We start from the raw sequence: 17,736 nt of genomic DNA, 5'->3' as shown, positions 1-17,736 counted from the left end.
CGGGTTGGGCTGGCCACCAGCCAGGGCCAGCCCTTGCAAACCCTGCCCCACAAGCCAGGTGGCCTCCCGCGCTGCCAATCCCTTTGCCCTGCCCCTCCCCGCCCCTTCCCCCGCCTCCCGCCAGGCCCCCTCCTCCTCAGGTGAGGCAGCCAGGCCTAGCAGGCCCCACGCCGCTGCCTCTGCCTCGGGGCCACCGCTGCTGCGGGGCCACCATGCTCCTGTCCAGGCCTGGAGACTGACCCGAAGAGGGCACTATCTCTCAGCTCCGCCCCCACCTGCCGGACCCCAGGGTAAGCACCGGGCCCTCCGTTCCAGGCCCAGGGCATGGGTGCCCCCATCCCCACACTACCTAACGTCTGCCTCCCAACAGTGGGGTTCTCGGGGACCCCAAGAGTGGGCTCTCAGGCGTCTCTCCAAGGACCTCGGAGCTCCAGGCACCTCTTGCTCAGACTTGGGAGATGGGGCCCTGGGTCTCCTCTTCCCTCAGACCCAGGAGTCTGGGCCCCTACACCCCTCCTCCAACATACCTAGGAGTTCTGAGCCCCCAAATCCCTCTTTCCCCAGGACCTAGGAGTTCAGGCCCTCAGGTCTCTCTACTCCCTCAGAGCCAGGAGTTCGGACCCTTGGTCCCCTCTTCCCCCAGACCCAGGCAAGGGGCCCCCAACCCTGCAAATCCAGGTGTCCCCTGGCTGCTGGTCAGACACTGACCCTATCCTTGAACCCAGCCTGATCTGCATCCGTGATCACAGCGTGCTCTGGCCAGGGCCCAGTCCGTCCAGCCTCTCTGGATGGGCGCCTGGGACCAGGGGCACTGGGGCTGGGCTCGGCTCCCCCGGGCCCTGCCTCTCTGTTCATCTCCCCACAGGTCCCACCCCGGCCCAGGAGGTCAGCCGGGGAATCATTAACAAGAGGCCGTGACATGGCGGAGAAGGAGGGTGAGTCCCCTCTTCCTTGAGTCCTGACTTTGGCTCTGCCTGGTGCCCCTCCCTCTGTGTTCTGCTCCCAGCCCTCCGCCCCCTCAGAGCCCCCTCTCTCTGGCACCCCTCCTGGGCCCATCCCCACCCCCTTCTGAAGTCTCTTCCACTTGATTAACTATTAACCAAATTTTCTGTGGGGCTGAGCCACCACCTGCCTTTGTGCTACCCCATATGACCTTCCTGGCTCCTTGCCTCAGTTTCCCCTCACACCCCAGTGATTTCTCAGCTAACCCTGGACATGCCCCTACTTGGAGCTAAGGGGAAGACTAGCTATCCAGGGTACAGACACAGACTCTGGGGCTGAACGCACATGCCTGTATTTGAATCTGTTTCCGCCACTTTTTAGCCGTGTGCTCTTGTACAAGTGACGTCATTTCTCTGGGTTCCATTTCACCCCCCACCCCACCCCCCGGGTCTAGCAGGAATCCTAAGGCTACCTGCCTAGCTACCCCCAAGTGTTGCCGGGAGCACGGAACCCACACAAGGTACCAGTGCGGGGCGTAGCGCGTGAGACACACGCCGTGAACCAGACCTGTCATGACTGTGGCCGGCCAGCTTGGTGTCCAAGGGACCAAAGACCCCCACCAATTCTAGACATTCCTCCCACCTCTTCGCACTGTGGGCAAAAGAGCAGAGGGAGGACTTTGGACTCGGCAGGGATGGATGGAGAGGGGAGAGAGAGCAGAGAAACCGCTCCAGGAATGATGGGAGCGAGCGCCTGCCTGAGTGGCTGGCCCTGAGGGGCTCTTGGCAGGCCCTGGGGGGCTCCAAACAGCCTGCCTCCCTCTCGACCTCCACCACACTTGGGAGGTAGCTGGAGGGGCCGGAGCAGGGGGCAGTCTTTCCTTCCTGCCCTGTCCAGCGGGGCTTGGCTCCCTCTCTTCTTCCTGGGAGCAGGCTAGCGGCCGTTCAGTTCCAGATGGTAGCACTTTTGAGCTGGGAAGCCCTGGGCAAGCGGCTTACCCTCTCTGGGCCTCAGTGTTCATCTGTGAAGTGGAGCTGGGGTGAATATACCTTTCACAGGGTGGTATGAGGATTTCAATGGCATGAGAGGCAGGGGGTGCTGATTGTGTTGGCTGAAATGAGAAGTGCGGATCACTGGCCTCTTGGGCTCTCAGCAGTTAGCAAATCAAGTCCCAAACCATGCAGCTAGGGCCCAGAGCAAACCCAGGCTCCCGGCGGCTCAGGAGGGGGGCACTGTGCCCTTGCTGAGCAGGTGGCTGGCAGAGCCTGGACCCTTAGGGACAATTTTCCTCCTGGAGCTGACTGAAAGGAGTCTCCAGGGCCCAGGCCCATGCGTGAATGAACCAGGGAGAAAAGCAGATCGTGTCCGGAAGGATGGCCAGAGATGGTCTGTGGACAGAGAGAACTGAGTGGGCTCCACGGTATCCCCAGGCAGCTCAGGTCCATCCTGTAGCCGAGCCCTGCTGTCGGGCCTGGAGCAGGTGGTCAAAGCTGGACCCAGATGCCGAAAGGTTCTGGTGCTGTGCTTACTTGCTGGGTGACCCAGGGGAGGTGACTGCACCTCTCTGGGCCTCCTTTCCTCATCAGCAAACCGGGGATGATGGTAATGATACCTTCCTTATTAACAGCTGGTGCGAGGCTGTAAGGAAAGTGCAGGCCAGGCCTAGGCCAGGGCTGTGAGGGCGCACGAGTCTGAGACAGTTGTGTTAACTTCAGAGTGTGCCCCTAGGCAAGGTTCTTGGTGCTCTCTGGGGACTTAGAATTGGAGGAGGTGATACTTGCTGGGTTGATGCTCTGGGTGAGTTGGGAATAGGTAGGGAATGCCTGGCAGCGGGAAGAGCATGGATAGAGGCAAGGGCTGACGAGCTGCCGGGTGTACAGTGGCACGTAGAGAATTCGGGTATTTCCGGAGGAGGTCATGTCGGAAGTTGAGCTGGGAGAGTGATGAGGCGAGCAAGCCGGAAGCAGGTCTCCCAGGACTATTTTTGGTAAAGGGCCGGCTGATGCCCCGGCGGTGCTGGGTCTCTCCACAAGATGGCGCTAGTAGTCATTCTGTGTTTCCCTTCTGACTTGGGTTTTTACAAGTTCTGTGGGTGCTTGTTGGAAGCTCTGTCAGGGGTCTGGTAATGACCCATAAGGCTGTCTGGGAATTTGAGGAAGCATAGGTTTGACTCCCAGATCTCTGATGGCCATGCTTATATCCTAGAAAGGCTGGTACCACGGGGCTGAGGGGCTTAGACTCTGTCTTGGGCAACAATGGGGAGTCATGGAAGGTTCTACGTAACAAAGGGACAGGGTGGATTTGGTGTTTAGGACGATCCTTAAGCTTCCGTGTGGAGGCTGGACCAGAGAGGAGGCTGAGCCCCCAGCTTGGGTGGGGCTGGGTGCAGGGAAGGAGAGGGTGGACAGGACATCTTCAGGAGGTCTGCAGGCTGTGGGGCAGGCAAGCTATGTGGGGGAGGGAGGCGTCCTGCAGATGAGGGACAGTCCTGAGGATGAGGGCCTCTGAGACGGAACCTGAGGTCTGGGGGGGGGGATGTTGAGGCCAGTATGGGACCTGGGGGGTGTGAAGGACCTAGAGGATCCCGGGGGGAGGCATCTATGAGGCTTCAGGACAGAAATGGGAAACTGAGGCTGTGGAGGTGTGTGAGACAGACTTGGGAGCAGGGAGCATGAGAGGGAGGCCACGTTTCCTGGAACCTGGAACGCCAGGTTTCTGGGAGTGGGAAGAGGGTCAGGAGATGGAGAAGGCCCCTCTGGAGAAGTGGCAGGAAAATCAGACGCGTGCAGTGTCCCAAAGGCCGAAGGAGAGACTTTCATTCAGGGAGTTGGAGTTGAGGACGCTGAGGGCTGAGATACAAGCTGCTGACTGGGCGGAGTTTCAGAGACAAGGAGCCAAAGATGTCACCTGTGAGAGTTTAGCAGCCAGATGGTGGGGGCAGAAGACCAAAGGCGAGGGGGCTCTTAGCATCCTTGAGGAGCAGGGAGCAGCACCTCAGGGAGAAGCCAGGAATTCCGGCAAGGCTGCTGCCTCACACCCGGCGTGAGGACACTTCCTGCCTCAGGAAAGACGTGCAGTGAGTATGCCCCTCACACTTGGAGGACCCAGAGCGAGGACACTTCCTGTCCTACCAGGGGCACCTGCTTTAGGGCTGCCCGAAGCCCCCTGACTCAGAGGGTGTGGAAGAAAGTCCTTCTCACCTGAAGAGACACGGAGTGGCAATGCTAGCCACCCCAGCAGACACACCAAAGCCTCTGGGCTGGGCTCGGAGTGGCCCAAAGCCCTGACAGGCACCCCTGAAAACAAAAGGACCAGGACCGGCCTAATGGCTGCAGGAGCCAAGACCTCCCATCGGAACCAGGAAGATGGCTGGGGACAGAGCTGGCGGGCAGGCGGGCTGGAGGCCAGGGCTGGCCTGGCCCCCTGCGGCCTCTCTGGAGGGAGGGTGTATTTGTTTTCTCTTGCCTTTGTGGGAACTGCTGGGCTCTCAAATTCTTAAGACACCCAGACAATGGCGGTCCCAGGAAGATCCCGGACTATGCCCTGCTCCATTCTGGGTGCTGGTCTGGCCCTGTGCCCACCAGCTGTGGGACCGCGATACAGGTGGGGGAACTGGGACTCCTGCCACCCTGCCGATGCCCTGCAGAGGCCAGGGGCAGTCGGGCCCAGAGGCACGCCAGGCCCAGCTGAAGCCTCCTGGGAGCCCTACATCATTGGCCCTCCCACAATCCCTAGCAAAGGGGTTGGCTTTTAATCCCCAGGGCCCCTGTTGCGCTGGGACTAAAAATCCCTTTCCCCTCAGGCCACCTGGCCTCCCTAGCCTGTCCCAGCCTAGGTCCCTGCCTTCCCCAAACTCATGTCATCCTGGCCGTATCAGTGGTCTCTCTCTCAAACAGATCATGCATATTCTTGCCTCAAGGCCTTTGCCCATGCTGTTCCCTCTGCCCACACGGCTCTTCCTTGAGATCTTTGCATGGCTGGTTTCAGCCTTCAGGTCTCAGCTCAAAGGTCACTTCTTGGGGAAGCCTTTCCTCAGCACCCCACAGAAGCCACCTGCTGCCCCGACTGCATTATTTTCTTCATAGACATTGTCACAATCTGGGAATGATCAAGTTTGTTTACTTGTTTATGTTTTCCCCTCAACCTTACACATATGAGAATGTGAGCCCCACAAGAGCCAGCATCTCATCTGTCTTGGGATGTATTTTCAGAGCCTAGAATGGTGTCAGGAGAGTGGATAGTAGTAGGACGGTGAATGAACAAATCTCCTTTTTACCAAGGAGAAAACTAAGGCCCAGAGAGGTGAAGGGTATTGGCCAGAAGGACATAGCTCTAATGACGTAAAAGCTTTTGTTGAGAATTTGCTCTTTGCCAGGCGTTATGGCCTGGCAAGAGGGAGCACAGCTTCGTGCTTAAACGCTTGGGCCCCAGCCCCCCCTTGTGCCCCGGGGTCCGGGACTCTGCACTGCCTCCTGCGGGCTGAGTCCCCGCTTGCATGTCACTCCACTTCTCTGAGCCTTACTGTTCCCTGTCCGAAAAATGGGAGTCCTCCCCCAAAATGAGGTCAGTGCTTGGGAGAATAAGCCTGTGATATGAGTTTGGCTACTATGATGTAAGAGAAATTTAAAGTATTGTTTTTAGAGGTGAGTGCTGGGTGGATGCCCATTAAACAGAAAAGAAAGCTGAGGTTCAAAGAGGTGAGGTCACCTGCCCAAGGTCCCAGGTCAGGAGGGGTAAGGCTTCTTTTTTTTATTAAATGAGGCTGGCAACTTTTCAAACTTAGGTTCTTTTCTTTTTTTTTTTTTTTAATAATTAAACCTATGCTAAGTAAGTCTTTTTTTTTTTTTTTTTAAGATTTTATTTATTTATTTGACAGAGATAGAGACAGCCAGCGAGAGAGGGAACACAAGCAGGGGGAGTGGGAGAGGAAGAAGCAGGCTCATAGCAGAGGAGCCTGATGTGGGACTCGATCCCATAACGCTGGGATCATGCCCTGAGCCGAAGGCAGACGCTTAACCGCTGTGCCACCCAGGCGCCCCCCAAACTTAGGTTCTTAACCTTAAGGGGCATATTTGACCTTGGAGCTGCCCAGGGACAGAGGGGCTGGGACAGCAGAGAGGGATGGAGCGGTGAGGACGTGCCAAAGAGCAGGGGATTGAGCTGCCAAGAGGGCGGAGGTCCGGGGTCGCAGCCCCCAAGAAGCTCCAAGAACCTCTGAGACAGTGAGCAGAAGTGAGAGGTTCAAGAAAAGGAGATAGCAAAGTGCGGCGTCACTGGGGAGGAGAGAGCCGGCAAGTGCCAGGAGTGCCTGCGGGGAGGGTGGGGAGGGTGGCTGCGGTCCCGGCCACGCCCCTTCCCAGCTGGAAGCCTGGGGGAACGGGACACCTGGTCTGCCCCACTGTAGGGGAGGGCGGGCCCTGAGAAACCGGGCCCAGGGCATGGCAGGCTCCAGCGTGCTGTTAGCCCTGGGGGGCAGGGCAGAGCTGGCCCCGTGCCCAGACTCTGCCGTGGTGACAAGGACAGGCCTGGCAGCGGTCCCCGCGTGGTGTCTGTTGCAGGTGGCCGGACTGTGCCATGCTGTTCCGGACCCAAGGTGGCAGCTCTTACGGCGGGGACCCTGCTGCTCCTGACAGGCATCGGGGCAGCGTCCTGGGCCATTGGTGAGAGTGGCCCCTGCACCTCTCCCCCCCCCCCCCCCCCGCCNTCTACTCAAGAGTGACCAGGAGCCGCTGTATCCGGGTGAGTAAAGCAGGCCGGGACCCTCGGGGGAGCCCCGGAGGGAACCTGGTGCGAGCTCAAGGAAGGATTTCTGAGTGACTGCGTGAGCATGCGCAGAGATGCGAGTAGTACCGGCACCCTCGTACTGAGCACCTGCTGCGGCCCGGCTGCCGTTCCAAGTGCTTCACCTTGTCTCGTGTCTTCCGGACTCTAAATACCTTACCCTGTAGTGCCTCATGAAATCAAATTAGGGAGTTGAAAACCACATTTTAAAAAGCACGAAGGAGATTAGAATGGAAAGACCACAGCTCATCTCTCTCAGCACGGAAAAGTTTTGTGAATCTTTTCATTTTGGTTCCCTAAGAGCCGTGCTGTTATTCTCTCCATTTTACAGATGGGGAAACAGGCTCAGAGCAATGCAGTGATTTGCTCCAGAAAGCACAAGTTCAGGGCTACATGGTAAAGTGTAAAAATATGTTTCTTTACTACGAGGCATGGTCAGAGCCCACTTGCGAGGCGCTGTATGAATTCAGCGACCCCTTCTTGTTCTCCAGGTGGGGGAGGGGGGTGCTACTGCTGTAATCCCCATTTGCAGATGTGGAAAGTGAGACCAGAGAGGACACACAGCTGGGAGATGGTGAGGCCAGGAATAGCTCTCAGACGGCCCAGCAGAGCTGTGTCTGCAGACAGCTGAGAACGAACGGCCACACTAGTAATAGATGTGGAAACTAAATGTGGAATGAATGGATGAATTTTCTGGGTGCCAGCCCCCAGTTGCCATTCCGTAGGCCAGCGCAGCAGGAAGACAGGGGAAGTTGGGTGATGGGATGTATTTTTCACTCCCAGGAGCCTCATCTAATTCCATAAAGGACTCAGTTCATGCTAAGAGAAGAAATGAAAATCCGGACAGGGAAAGCCTACATCAGCGTTGGTCACCATCCCAGCACTTAGCGAGCATTTACAGGGGCCAGGCATAGGCCTCAGGGCTTTATGGTTTCAATTCATTAAACCCTCACAAAAGCCCATTTTAATAGGGGGAGCCCGAGATGCAGAAAGGCCCGGTGGCTGGCCGCACTTTCAGAGCTAGGAAGCGGCCACTCTGGGATCTGAACCCAGGCAGCCGAGATCCGCTCTATGCAGAACCACGACACCCTGCTGTTTCTCGAGAAACAGCCAAGCCATTTGCTATAGGAATGGCTACCATCCGCCGCGCCTGCACTGTAACCTTGGACATGTTATCGTTGCCCCCCCTTTTGTAGATGGGGGACACTGAGTCCCAGTGGAGTGAACTGACTTGCCCAAGACCACACACTGAAGAAGTGGCAGGCCAGAGGGATCATGTCCCAGAAGCCGCTCCGTAGCTCTCCATGCCACTGAGCTAAAATCTCAACTCCCTGCAGGATCCCAGCTCTTAGGGGGCAGACCCCTCTTCCGCCTTCACCTCGCGCTCCTTCTGGCACTCTCCAGGGTCCAGTCTATGGGCTGTTCTCATGCCCTTGAAGGACCCTCCTGGCCCCACAGTCTTGGCTTAACACCTCTTGCCATTCACACTTAGAAGTAGTTTCTGGGTTCTACTGAGCTCTGGGGCCTCATACCAGTCTTGTCCTAGTCCCAGCCTCCTTAGCCATAAGCTGCAAGGGGAGGGCATGGGGAACCAGGAGAGATGATGCGGTGCTTGGCTCCGAGCCACTTGGTATATGTGGCTTTTGGGTCTCACCTTCAGGCATTTCTGCACCCCCATGCCCCATGCTCCCTCCGCCCCGCAGTCATGCCTGTTGCATGGGGTAAAATTCTCCTCACACTTGACCTCTGGGGACTTTCAGGAGGGCAGAGGCACTGTGTTTGCCGCCGCAGATGGTGTCCCGCACATAGTGGGTGCTCAGAAAGTCTTCGCTTAATGAACACTCACAAGACAGGTTGCCGAGATGAACTAACTTGTCTTTGGCCTCTAGCTGGAAAGCAACTAGGCCGTGATTCAGACCTCGCTCCGGCTGGCGTTGGCCTGACCTTCAGTTATACTTGGGCTTTCCAAAAATGGTGGGAAATTGCAAAACAAATGAAAACAACCCCAAAACTATATCCCCACCTAATTTTTCTGGGATTTTCACACCTCTAAATATATCAGACAATTCAGTAAGCAAAACCAGATGACCCAGACACATTTTTTTGGGGGGGGCAAATAATACCAGCAAGAATAAAGAGTTGAAAAGTGAGAAACAGTGGCACAGAATGTGGCTTTAAAAATAATCGGAGGGGGCATTTGATATTCCCCCCCAACACCTATCCATACAGTGATCCCTTTTTCCCTAAAACCTCACGGTATCTGGACCACTTGGTAGCTCTTCACCCCCAGCTGGTGTTTCAAACCCCAAGTCTGGGTCTTGGAACTCGGGGCGGTGGGCGCCATCGGCAGAGGTGCCAGGCCTTGCCTGCCCCCACCTCAGAGCAGGAGGCCGCGATTAAGGCAAGGCAGCCAGGAGGCAATAAGTGCCAGCTGTGGGTAAGGAAGTCACTGGAAAAGCTTGTCCAGGGTAACGTGCAGAGCTGGGGGTTTGGAGTCGTGCAGGCCTGAATGAAAGTCTCTGCTGCTCACTCACTTGGGTGAGGCACCCCACCTCTCCCAGCTTCAGCCTCCTCCTCTGATCATAACGGGGGTGATCTTTGCGACCCTGGGGTGGTGTGGCGAGGCCCTGTGGTTGGTGGGCAGGGAGAACACAGTGCTGGGCACACAGCAGGTTCTCGGCAGACAGGGTTCTCTAGAACTGGGCCTAGAACTCCTGTCTCCCTTGTTGGGATCAGGGGGCTAGGGGAAGACCCCTCAGCTTGGGTGAGGCCAAATTGAGTTTGCCCCAGATCCGGTTTTCTAGAAGGTGCTCTGGGGCGCCAACAATGCAGGAGGGTCAGGAGAATAGGACCAAGGGTGTCACAGCTGGGCTTTCCCCAGACCTGCTCCCCCTGCCCCCTGTTCCCTCCTGGTCAATGGCGGCCGCATCATGCTTCTACGGCTCAGACCAAACACCTCGGAGTTGTCCTTGACCCCTCTCTCTCCTTCACAGCCACATCCAATCTGTCAGCAAACCCTGTCGGCTTGACCCACAAAATCTCTCCAGAATCTAAACTCTTCTCCCCCACTGTCCCAGCCCTGGCCTCGCCTCCATCCTCCCCAGCCTGGTCTCCCTCCCTGGGCTCCCTGCTCCTGTGGCGCCCCCTGCGGTCTGCCCCTGGCCCACAGCCAGAGGGAGCCTGTGAACCCCTGAGTCAGGTCTGGGCGCTGCTGGCTCAGAGCCTCCCCTGGCTGCACCTCCCTCCTGGGAGAAGCGAAGTCCTCCGCGGACCTGGCCTACCTCCCAGCTCTCTGGCCCTCGCTCACTCTGCTCCAGCCTCCTTGCCGTTCCTCCCCCACCCCCACCCCCACCATGGGGGGATCTCTGCACTTGAAGTTCCTGCGGCCTAGTTCTCTGTTCCCTCACCTCCCTTCACGACTCTCTCCCCTCCTTCAGATCTATGTTCACACCCCATCTTCTCTGCGAAGTTTTCCCTGCCCGCCTGTGGGAAATGGCAAGTTCTTCCCGGGCGCCAGGACGCCCCTGCCTCAGTCAAGCTACATTTGTCTCCCTGGCTCCTTATTTTGTGACACACCATCTATTTTGCTTACTTGTCCCTTTCCTTACCCATCTCACCTGCTGGTCCTGGAGCTCCACAGAGCAGGGCTTTTCTCTGATTTGCTTGTTGTCGTGGCAATTTATTTCATTGCCCAAAATAGAGCCTAGCACATACTGAGTGGTAAATGGAAATAAATACGCCTGAGGGCTGTGACTGGCTTAGGTGTGAAAGTGGGTCCTCTGGCCATGCGTGGGGAGTAGCCCGGGAGGGGCTAAGAGGACGGTCAGTTCTTAACACAACCAGCCCCAGACACAAGGAATCCCTCGCACGTTCTCTCCAGCCTTCCTGTATCTCTACCCCACCTCTTCTCGCAGTTGGTGATGATGTGTTTGGTTGAGTGACTTTTTTATGGCTGTCTATCTCCCCCAATCCTAGACTTTGGCTTGGTGAGAGCATCACCCAGGGCTGTCTTGGTCATCTTTATGCCTCCAGCAACACCCCCTACAGGGCTGGGTATGGAGTAGACATCTAGTTAATGCTTGTTATCAGGTGAATGAATGAATGGAGTGAGCCAATGAATGAATGAATGAATACCACATGCTCAGCTTGGAGAATTGCATTTTAGTATATTCAAGGGTTGGACAAGTCCTGCAAAAAAAGATGGCTTGATTTTTCTTTTCTTTTCTTTTCTTTTCTTTTCTTTTCTTTTCTTTTCTTTTCTTTTCTTTTCTTTTTCTTTCTCTTTTCTTTTCTTTTCTTTTCTTTCTTTCTTTTTAAAAGACTATAGGGTATCTAAATATTTTGGCCATCTGAAGTGTTAGTCAAGGGTCTTCAGGTGGCAGAAGACAAAAGAAGAAAATAAGAAAACTGGTTAAACAAAAAGGGAAACGATTCACTTATTATCCAACAGTTCTGGGGGGTCTTTCAGGCCTGGCTCCATCAAGGGGCAGACATCTCTTGGCTTTCCTCCACGTTGGCTTATTTTTCCACACATGGGGGCAAAGACGGCCCCCAGCAGCTCCAGCCTCACAGGCCATTGTCTCGGGAACGTGGTTGAAACCGCTTCCCTCTTCCCTGACATCTGATGTCCGAGAGAAGGGCCAGACGTGCAGCGCCTGCGCAGCAAGCTTAGGCAGCAAGGAGGTGACAGGAAGGTCCCCGGGGTTCCCCGCCCACAGGTGCACCCCAAGCTCCTATCGGCCCCCACGGAGACTCAGGCCTGGAACTCCTCGGGGCTGGGCTGGGGGGTGCGGCATGGAGGTGACCCAGGTGGCCATCCTGTCGCCCTGCAGTACAGGTCAGCCCGGCCGACGCCCGGCTCATGGTGTTCGACGACACGGAGGGCACGTGGCGGCTGCTGTGCTCCTCGCGCTCCAACGCCAGGGTGGCGGGCCTGGGCTGCGAGGAGATGGGCTTCCTCAGGTACCAGGCGGCCCTTGGGGTGGCGGGTACTGGTGGGGAGGGGCGGGGCGGGAGGAGCAGGCCTGACCCCTGCCTGCCCAGGGCCCTGGGCCACTCGGAGCTGGACGTGCGGACAGCGGGCGCCAACGGCACGTCGGGCTTCTTCTGCGTGGATGAGGGGAGGCTGCCGCTGGCCCGGAGGCTGCTTGAGGTCATCTCCGTGTGGTGAGGAGGGCTGTGGGGCCGGGGCGCCAGCCTGCCCACCCTTGGGGGCCCTTTCTCCCGTCTTAACTGGCCTCCCCTTTTGTTTCTGCCTCTGCCCCTGTCTTTCTGTCACAGTGACTGTCCCAGGGGCCGTTTCCTGGCTACTGTCTGCCAAGGTGAGACCCTGAAACTCGGAAGCTTCTCCCTGAGACCCTCCAGGGCAGGGCCATGTCCCATCAGATCCCCCCCCAAACACACACACCCGGCATATCCTCTTACCCTACAAGGGCAGAGCTCTCTGTGTCCTCTCCCAGGGTGGTATCACCATGTCCCCATAGGGTCCCAGGGATGGGACTATGTGTCTCCTCACTTCCCTAGGGTAGGCCCATGTTCCCGCAGAGCCCTCAGGTCAGGGTCTCCTCCCATCAGACACCCCCCGCCCCCGGTCATATCTTCTTAGATCCTATGAGGATGGAGCTGTGTCCTCTGACTCCCCCAGGGTGACAGGTCCATGTCCCCTTAGTCCCCCAAAGCAGGGCCATGTTCCTTAGGTCCCCAAGGATGGGGCTGTGTCCTGAAGTTTCCAGGCCCTCCTGTTCCCCCTGACTCTGCCTCTCCTGCAGATTGTGGCCGTAGGAAGCTACCTGTGGATCGCATCGTGGGAGGCCAAGACACCAGCCTGGGCAGGTGGCCATGGCAAGTCAGTCTTCGTTACGATGGAGCACACCTCTGTGGAGGGTCCCTGCTCTCCGGAGACTGGGTGCTAACAGCAGCCCACTGCTTCCCTGAGTGAGTGTCCCCCACAGCCCTGAGCGGGAGAGGCAGGGGAGAGGCGAGGTGAGAGAGGCTGCGCCCGGGGACGCTGCCACCCTCCTCTCCTATTCCCCGGTAGGCGGAACCGGGTCCTGTCTCGATGGCGAGTGTTTGCTGGCGCTGTGGCCCAGGTCTCACCCCATGGCCTGCAGCTGGGGGTGCAGGCAGTAGTCTACCACGGGGGCTATCTCCCCTTTCGAGACCCCAACAGTGAGGAAAACAGCAATGATATCGCCCTGGTCCACCTGTCCAGCGCCCTGCCCCTCACCGGTAAGCCTGGGGGCTGAGCCTTGGCCTGGGGACGCCAGAGGCCGGGAGGACAGAGGACAGAGCCATAGGAATCCATGGTGATAAGGAAAACGATCTCGAGGGGAGTTAAACGTGGAGTTAGCATTTGCCCCAGCAGTTCCACCCTGGGCTACGTGCCCAGAGGAAAGGAAAACAGGGGTGCACACAAAATCTTAGACACAGCTGTTCACGGCAGGTCTACTCACGACAGTCAAAAGTTAGAAGCAGCCCAGATGTTTATTTAACAAGTGGATAGACAGAATGTGGTAGATCCATAAAGAGAGTAATATGTGGCCATAAGAAGGAGTTTTGGAGCACTGACGCATGATACGCAACGGATCACCCTGAAAACATTGTGCTGAGCCAGAGATGTCAGACACAAGAGGCCACTATACGATTCTAGTTATATGGAATGTCCAGAACAGGCAGAGCTGGAGAGAGAGAAAGTAGATTAGTGGCTGCCAGGGGGTAGCGGTGGTGTGAGGCAGGGGTGAGGAGGGGGACAGGGAGATTGGGAGGTGACATGGAGCGAATACAGGATTTCTTTTGGGGGGTGATCAAAATGTTCTCAAATCGTTGGGGGGAATGGGGGCACCTTCCTGTCGCCAGGCGTGCCACTAACCTCTCTCTGCAAGCCCCCTAAAAGCCATTGACTTGTCTGCTCGAAGGGAGTGAACTGTATGGTGTGTGGATTATGTCTTGGAAAAGCTGTTACCAAAAAATACAGTTAACGGAAATGAAGAAAGCTTTTAAAATCTATGAATGAACCCGAGAGGGAATTAGAAGTTATTCCCTCTGCAGCTTGGAGCATTTCCTCGCTCTCTGGGAGAAAGACTCCCTTGGGGGCTAGGATGTCTTCAGGGCTTTTCCACCGCAGGGCGGTGGACTGAGAGCTGGCTCTCAGCAGGCCACAGAGTGACAACAGTGTTAATAGAAACAATGCTGATGAAGTCACAGTTGTGGATGATGACGAGCCTTCGGCAGGCAACAGGAGAACGTTAATGAAATAGCAGAATTAAATGCTATCCCGGTGATGATGTCATAGTGCCAACACTCTCACCTCACCTCCTGTGTGCCGGGCCCTGTTCTCAGCAGGCTGGGGAGCCTGCACCCATTTAGCCCCCACAGCAGCCCTGGGAGGGTGGATCCTCTTAGGATCCTGTTTTCCCACACGGAGGAGGTCCCCACACAGAGAAGGTAAATGTTGCTTCGAAGTCCTGAGGCTGGAAAACGGCAAAGGTTTGGGTCGAGGCCACCTGGCACGGGATCTGGGTGTAACCCCCTGGCTTTGCTGCCAGGACCGTTCTGTGGCTTGCATTCTGCTTCTTTTTATGGTTATTTTCTGTGTTCCTGGTTTCCCATCGAAGGGGATGATACACATTTTTCTTTAAAGTGAAACAAATCCTTGTCTTTAGGGAGGGTTACGAATCGCGATGTAGAGAAGGGTCCATGGAAGGACGGGGGGATGGGGTGGGAGCCGCTTGGCCGGGAGACACATGGCTAATGAGGTAAGAGTGCAGGATTTGGAGTCAGATTCAGGTGCTTACCAGCTATGTGATCTTGGCTTCACCTCTCCATGCCTCAGTTTCCCTGATCCATTAAATGACTTCTTAGGGTTATCAAGATGATTAAAAGGGTAATATGAGGGGCGCCTGGGTGGCTCAGTCAGTTAAGCATTTGCCTTCAGCTCAGGTTATGATCCTGGGGTCCTGGGATGGAGCCTCATGTCAGGCTCCCCACTGAGAAGGGAGCCTGCTTCTCCCTCTGCTCCTCCTCCCGCTCTCTCTCTCTCTCTCGCTTTCTCTCAAATAAATTAATGAAGTCTTTAAAAAAGAAAGGTAATATGAGTGAAGAGCTTAGAGCAATGCCAGCACACAGTAAGCACTCAGTTAACGCAAACAGTCATTGCTGTTGTTGTTGTTTATTACCATTACTAGTTATGGGAGCATTTCCTGTTTGCCAAGCGTGCTGCTCAGGGCATCACCAGCTTCTCACCACAACCTCTGAGGGAAACAATTATCCTGTCCCTTTTATATCTGAGAGCTCTGACGCTTAGGCCCATGGAGTCGCCAGCAGGCAGGCAGTAGACAGAGCTGTCAGGACTGTGGTGTGGGTTGTGCACTGCACAAGGACGTCACATCTTAGGGGTGCCACTGTTGTTGGTGTAGACCTGTGTATCTATTACAATGATCTTCTGGCAGATGGGAGTCAAATATCTAAAGACAGGGATGCGTTTTTCTATTTCTCCCAAGGGTGCCTTCTAGGCAGGGGGTGGCCTGTGGGCCACGGTTAAGTACGCGGGCTTGGGAACCAGGCCAACCTGGGTTCAAATTCTAGCTCTGTCATTGCCTCGTTACGAGACCTTGGACAAGTGACTCGGCTTCATCTCCTTCCTCTGTAAATGGGCTATTAGTAGACCCTCGCTCTCTGGACTGCCGGGAATTGGGAGGAACCGAGGCAGGAAGCCATCTAGTGCCTGGTGCGCTCTCAGGGGATGGCAGCTCCTGCTGTGGTTATTTGAAAAGAGCAGAGGAGAGGGTGTGCCAGGACCCTTGAGGCCGCTGGACAGAGGCTTTGTTCCAAGTGGGCCAGGCCGGCAGGGGCTGGACCACCTGGTCTCTCTCACAGAATACATCCAGCCCGTGTGCCTCCCGGCCGCCGGCCAGGCCCTGGTGGATGGCAAGATCTGTACCGTAACTGGCTGGGGCAACACACAGTACTACGGTGAGTCCCGTCTTCTGCCTGCAGAGCCGCCGTGAGGGAGACGGAGCTGGGCTGGGGAAAGGCAATCTGGCTGGAAAGGCAAATGCTTCTTGGTCCTGGGGCCCAGGGCCGCTGAAGAGCCTGGGGCGGGCAGCAGGAGGGAAGGGGGCCGCGCCCGTTCCCCAGCCTCTGCCAGCCTTGCCCGCACACCCCCAGGCCAACAGGCTGGGGTACTCCAGGAGGCCCGAGTCCCCATAATCAGCAATGAGGTCTGCAACGGCCCCGACTTCTACGCGAACCAGATCAAGCCCAAGATGTTCTGTGCCGGCTACCCTGAGGGCGGCATCGATGCCTGCCAGGTGAGGGACTGGGTGGGGCGGCCCCGAGCCCCTGCCACTCCAGGGATGGGGACACAGGGCTGTGGGTGGCCAGGCTCCTTATCTCAGGGCCAGAGAGCTCTGTGACCACAGCCCCTAGCTACCCAAGAGGGCCTCCCGGATGCCCTCTTGGCCTCCAGCCAGGCCTCCCCTCTCCCTCCAGGGTGACAGCGGTGGCCCCTTCGTGTGTGAGGACAGCATCTCTCGGACGCCTCGTTGGCGGCTGTGTGGCATCGTGAGCTGGGGCACTGGCTGTGCCCTGGCCCAGAAGCCAGGTGTCTACACCAAAGTCAGTGACTTCCGAGAGTGGATCTTCCAGGCCATAAAGGTGAACGTCGGGCCTAGATGGGAGCCAGAGGGCGGGAGGGTTTGGGACTCTTAATGGGGAAAGGGGAGGAGGCAGGGGTTTTCTGGAAACCTGTGCTTAGGCTAGAAATGGTACCCTAGGGAACAGATGGATTTCCAAGGGCTTGTACAGAGGGGAGGTTAGCTGTGGGACTGGGGAAGCCTCTCAGACCTCAGAAGCCCCCAGTTGTCTTTCTCCAGACTCACTCCGAAGCCAGCGGCATGGTGACCCAGCTCTGACCTGTGGCTTCTCCTTGATGCGCACGCCTCCAGGGCCCAAGTTCACCCAGGTGGCTCCAGCCCCACCTGCTGGGGTTCACCCTGGGCCCGGAATGGGACACTTTTCTTCTTGGGCTGAGCCCACAGGTCCAAGGATACCCTTCCTCCAGGCTCCTCTCTTCCACAGTGGCGGGCCCACTCAGCCCTGGGACCACCCGAGCCTCACCCTCCTGACCCCCATGTAAATATTGTTCTGCCATCTGGGGACCCCCATCTAGGTGCCCGTAATGACAGGATGCTCTTTAAATAATAAAGATGGTTTTGATTAACATGGCCTCTGAGTTTGCAAGTGTAAACAGCAATGAGGACATTTGTCGAGGAGGGAAGAGAGAAATTAGGGACTGGCACAAATCAGGCAGGGAGCATTATCCTCCAATTCCCACTGGCTTAAGAGAAAAAAAAATTAATTGGTTCACTTAACTGAAAATGCCCTGGAGCAAGCGGCTTCAGGTTCTGCTGGATCCAGCTGCTCAAATATTTTATATCAGAACTGCCTCATTTCCTCTCCAAAATCTGCGTTTGTATAGAGAAAAGCTTTATTTGCAAGAAGCCTCCCCTACGCCCCTACAACCAGAGACAGAGATGTCTTCCACCCACCCAAACGCTAGGCTGATATGCCATGGACCACTTAGCAGCCCCAGTGGAAAGGAAATGCTTTTCTCCCAATAGCTATAGCAAGAAAGGCCCAGGCCTGGCTCTCACTGGACAGATTCGGGTCGTATGCTCATCCCTCATCAAATCACCGTTCACGTGATGCATGGAGTCAGGGGGTTGACCCTCGAGAACTATATGACTTCAGTGTAGGGGGTTCCCCAAAGGAATATGGAGTGTTTTTTCTTTAAAAAAAAGGATGTAGATGCCTAGTGGGGGGAAAAAGACATTCACCATAGGCCACCACAAGAAACCAGGCTCTGTAGGGTGGAGACAGGAGCGCTAGACCCCGTGAGCAGAGCCTGAGACCCCTGCCCCTTCCTTTATCTGGGCTGGAGGTTGGGTCCCCGCTTCCCCTGGGACCCACTCTGTTGCCTAGAGCATCTGCAGATCTCATAGAGGCTTGATGGCC

General features: G+C 56.4%; 1 protein-coding gene across 1 annotated transcript; it reads left to right on the top strand.

The window, feature by feature from the left end:
- Window positions 1-132: 132 nt before the first annotated feature.
- HPN (hepsin) lies at window positions 133-16,936 on the top strand. Its single transcript, XM_034638441.1, has 13 exons — window positions 133-290; window positions 866-935; window positions 6,501-6,602; window positions 6,640-6,681; window positions 11,556-11,685; window positions 11,767-11,889; window positions 12,004-12,044; window positions 12,492-12,657; window positions 12,761-12,951; window positions 15,598-15,693; window positions 15,889-16,031; window positions 16,213-16,377; window positions 16,596-16,936. Exons 2-13 carry the CDS (start codon window positions 920-922, stop codon window positions 16,632-16,634), a joined length of 1,254 nt encoding a protein of 417 aa, XP_034494332.1. The 5' UTR covers window positions 133-290; window positions 866-919; the 3' UTR covers window positions 16,635-16,936.
- Window positions 16,937-17,736: the final 800 nt, after the last annotated feature.

This window comes from Ailuropoda melanoleuca, chromosome 12 (genome assembly GCF_002007445.2).
Source record: "Ailuropoda melanoleuca isolate Jingjing chromosome 12, ASM200744v2, whole genome shotgun sequence".
Classification (NCBI taxonomy): domain Eukaryota; kingdom Metazoa; phylum Chordata; class Mammalia; order Carnivora; family Ursidae; genus Ailuropoda; species Ailuropoda melanoleuca.
Note: the sequence above shows the minus strand (reverse complement) of the source record. Positions and strands in the feature narration are given on the sequence as shown.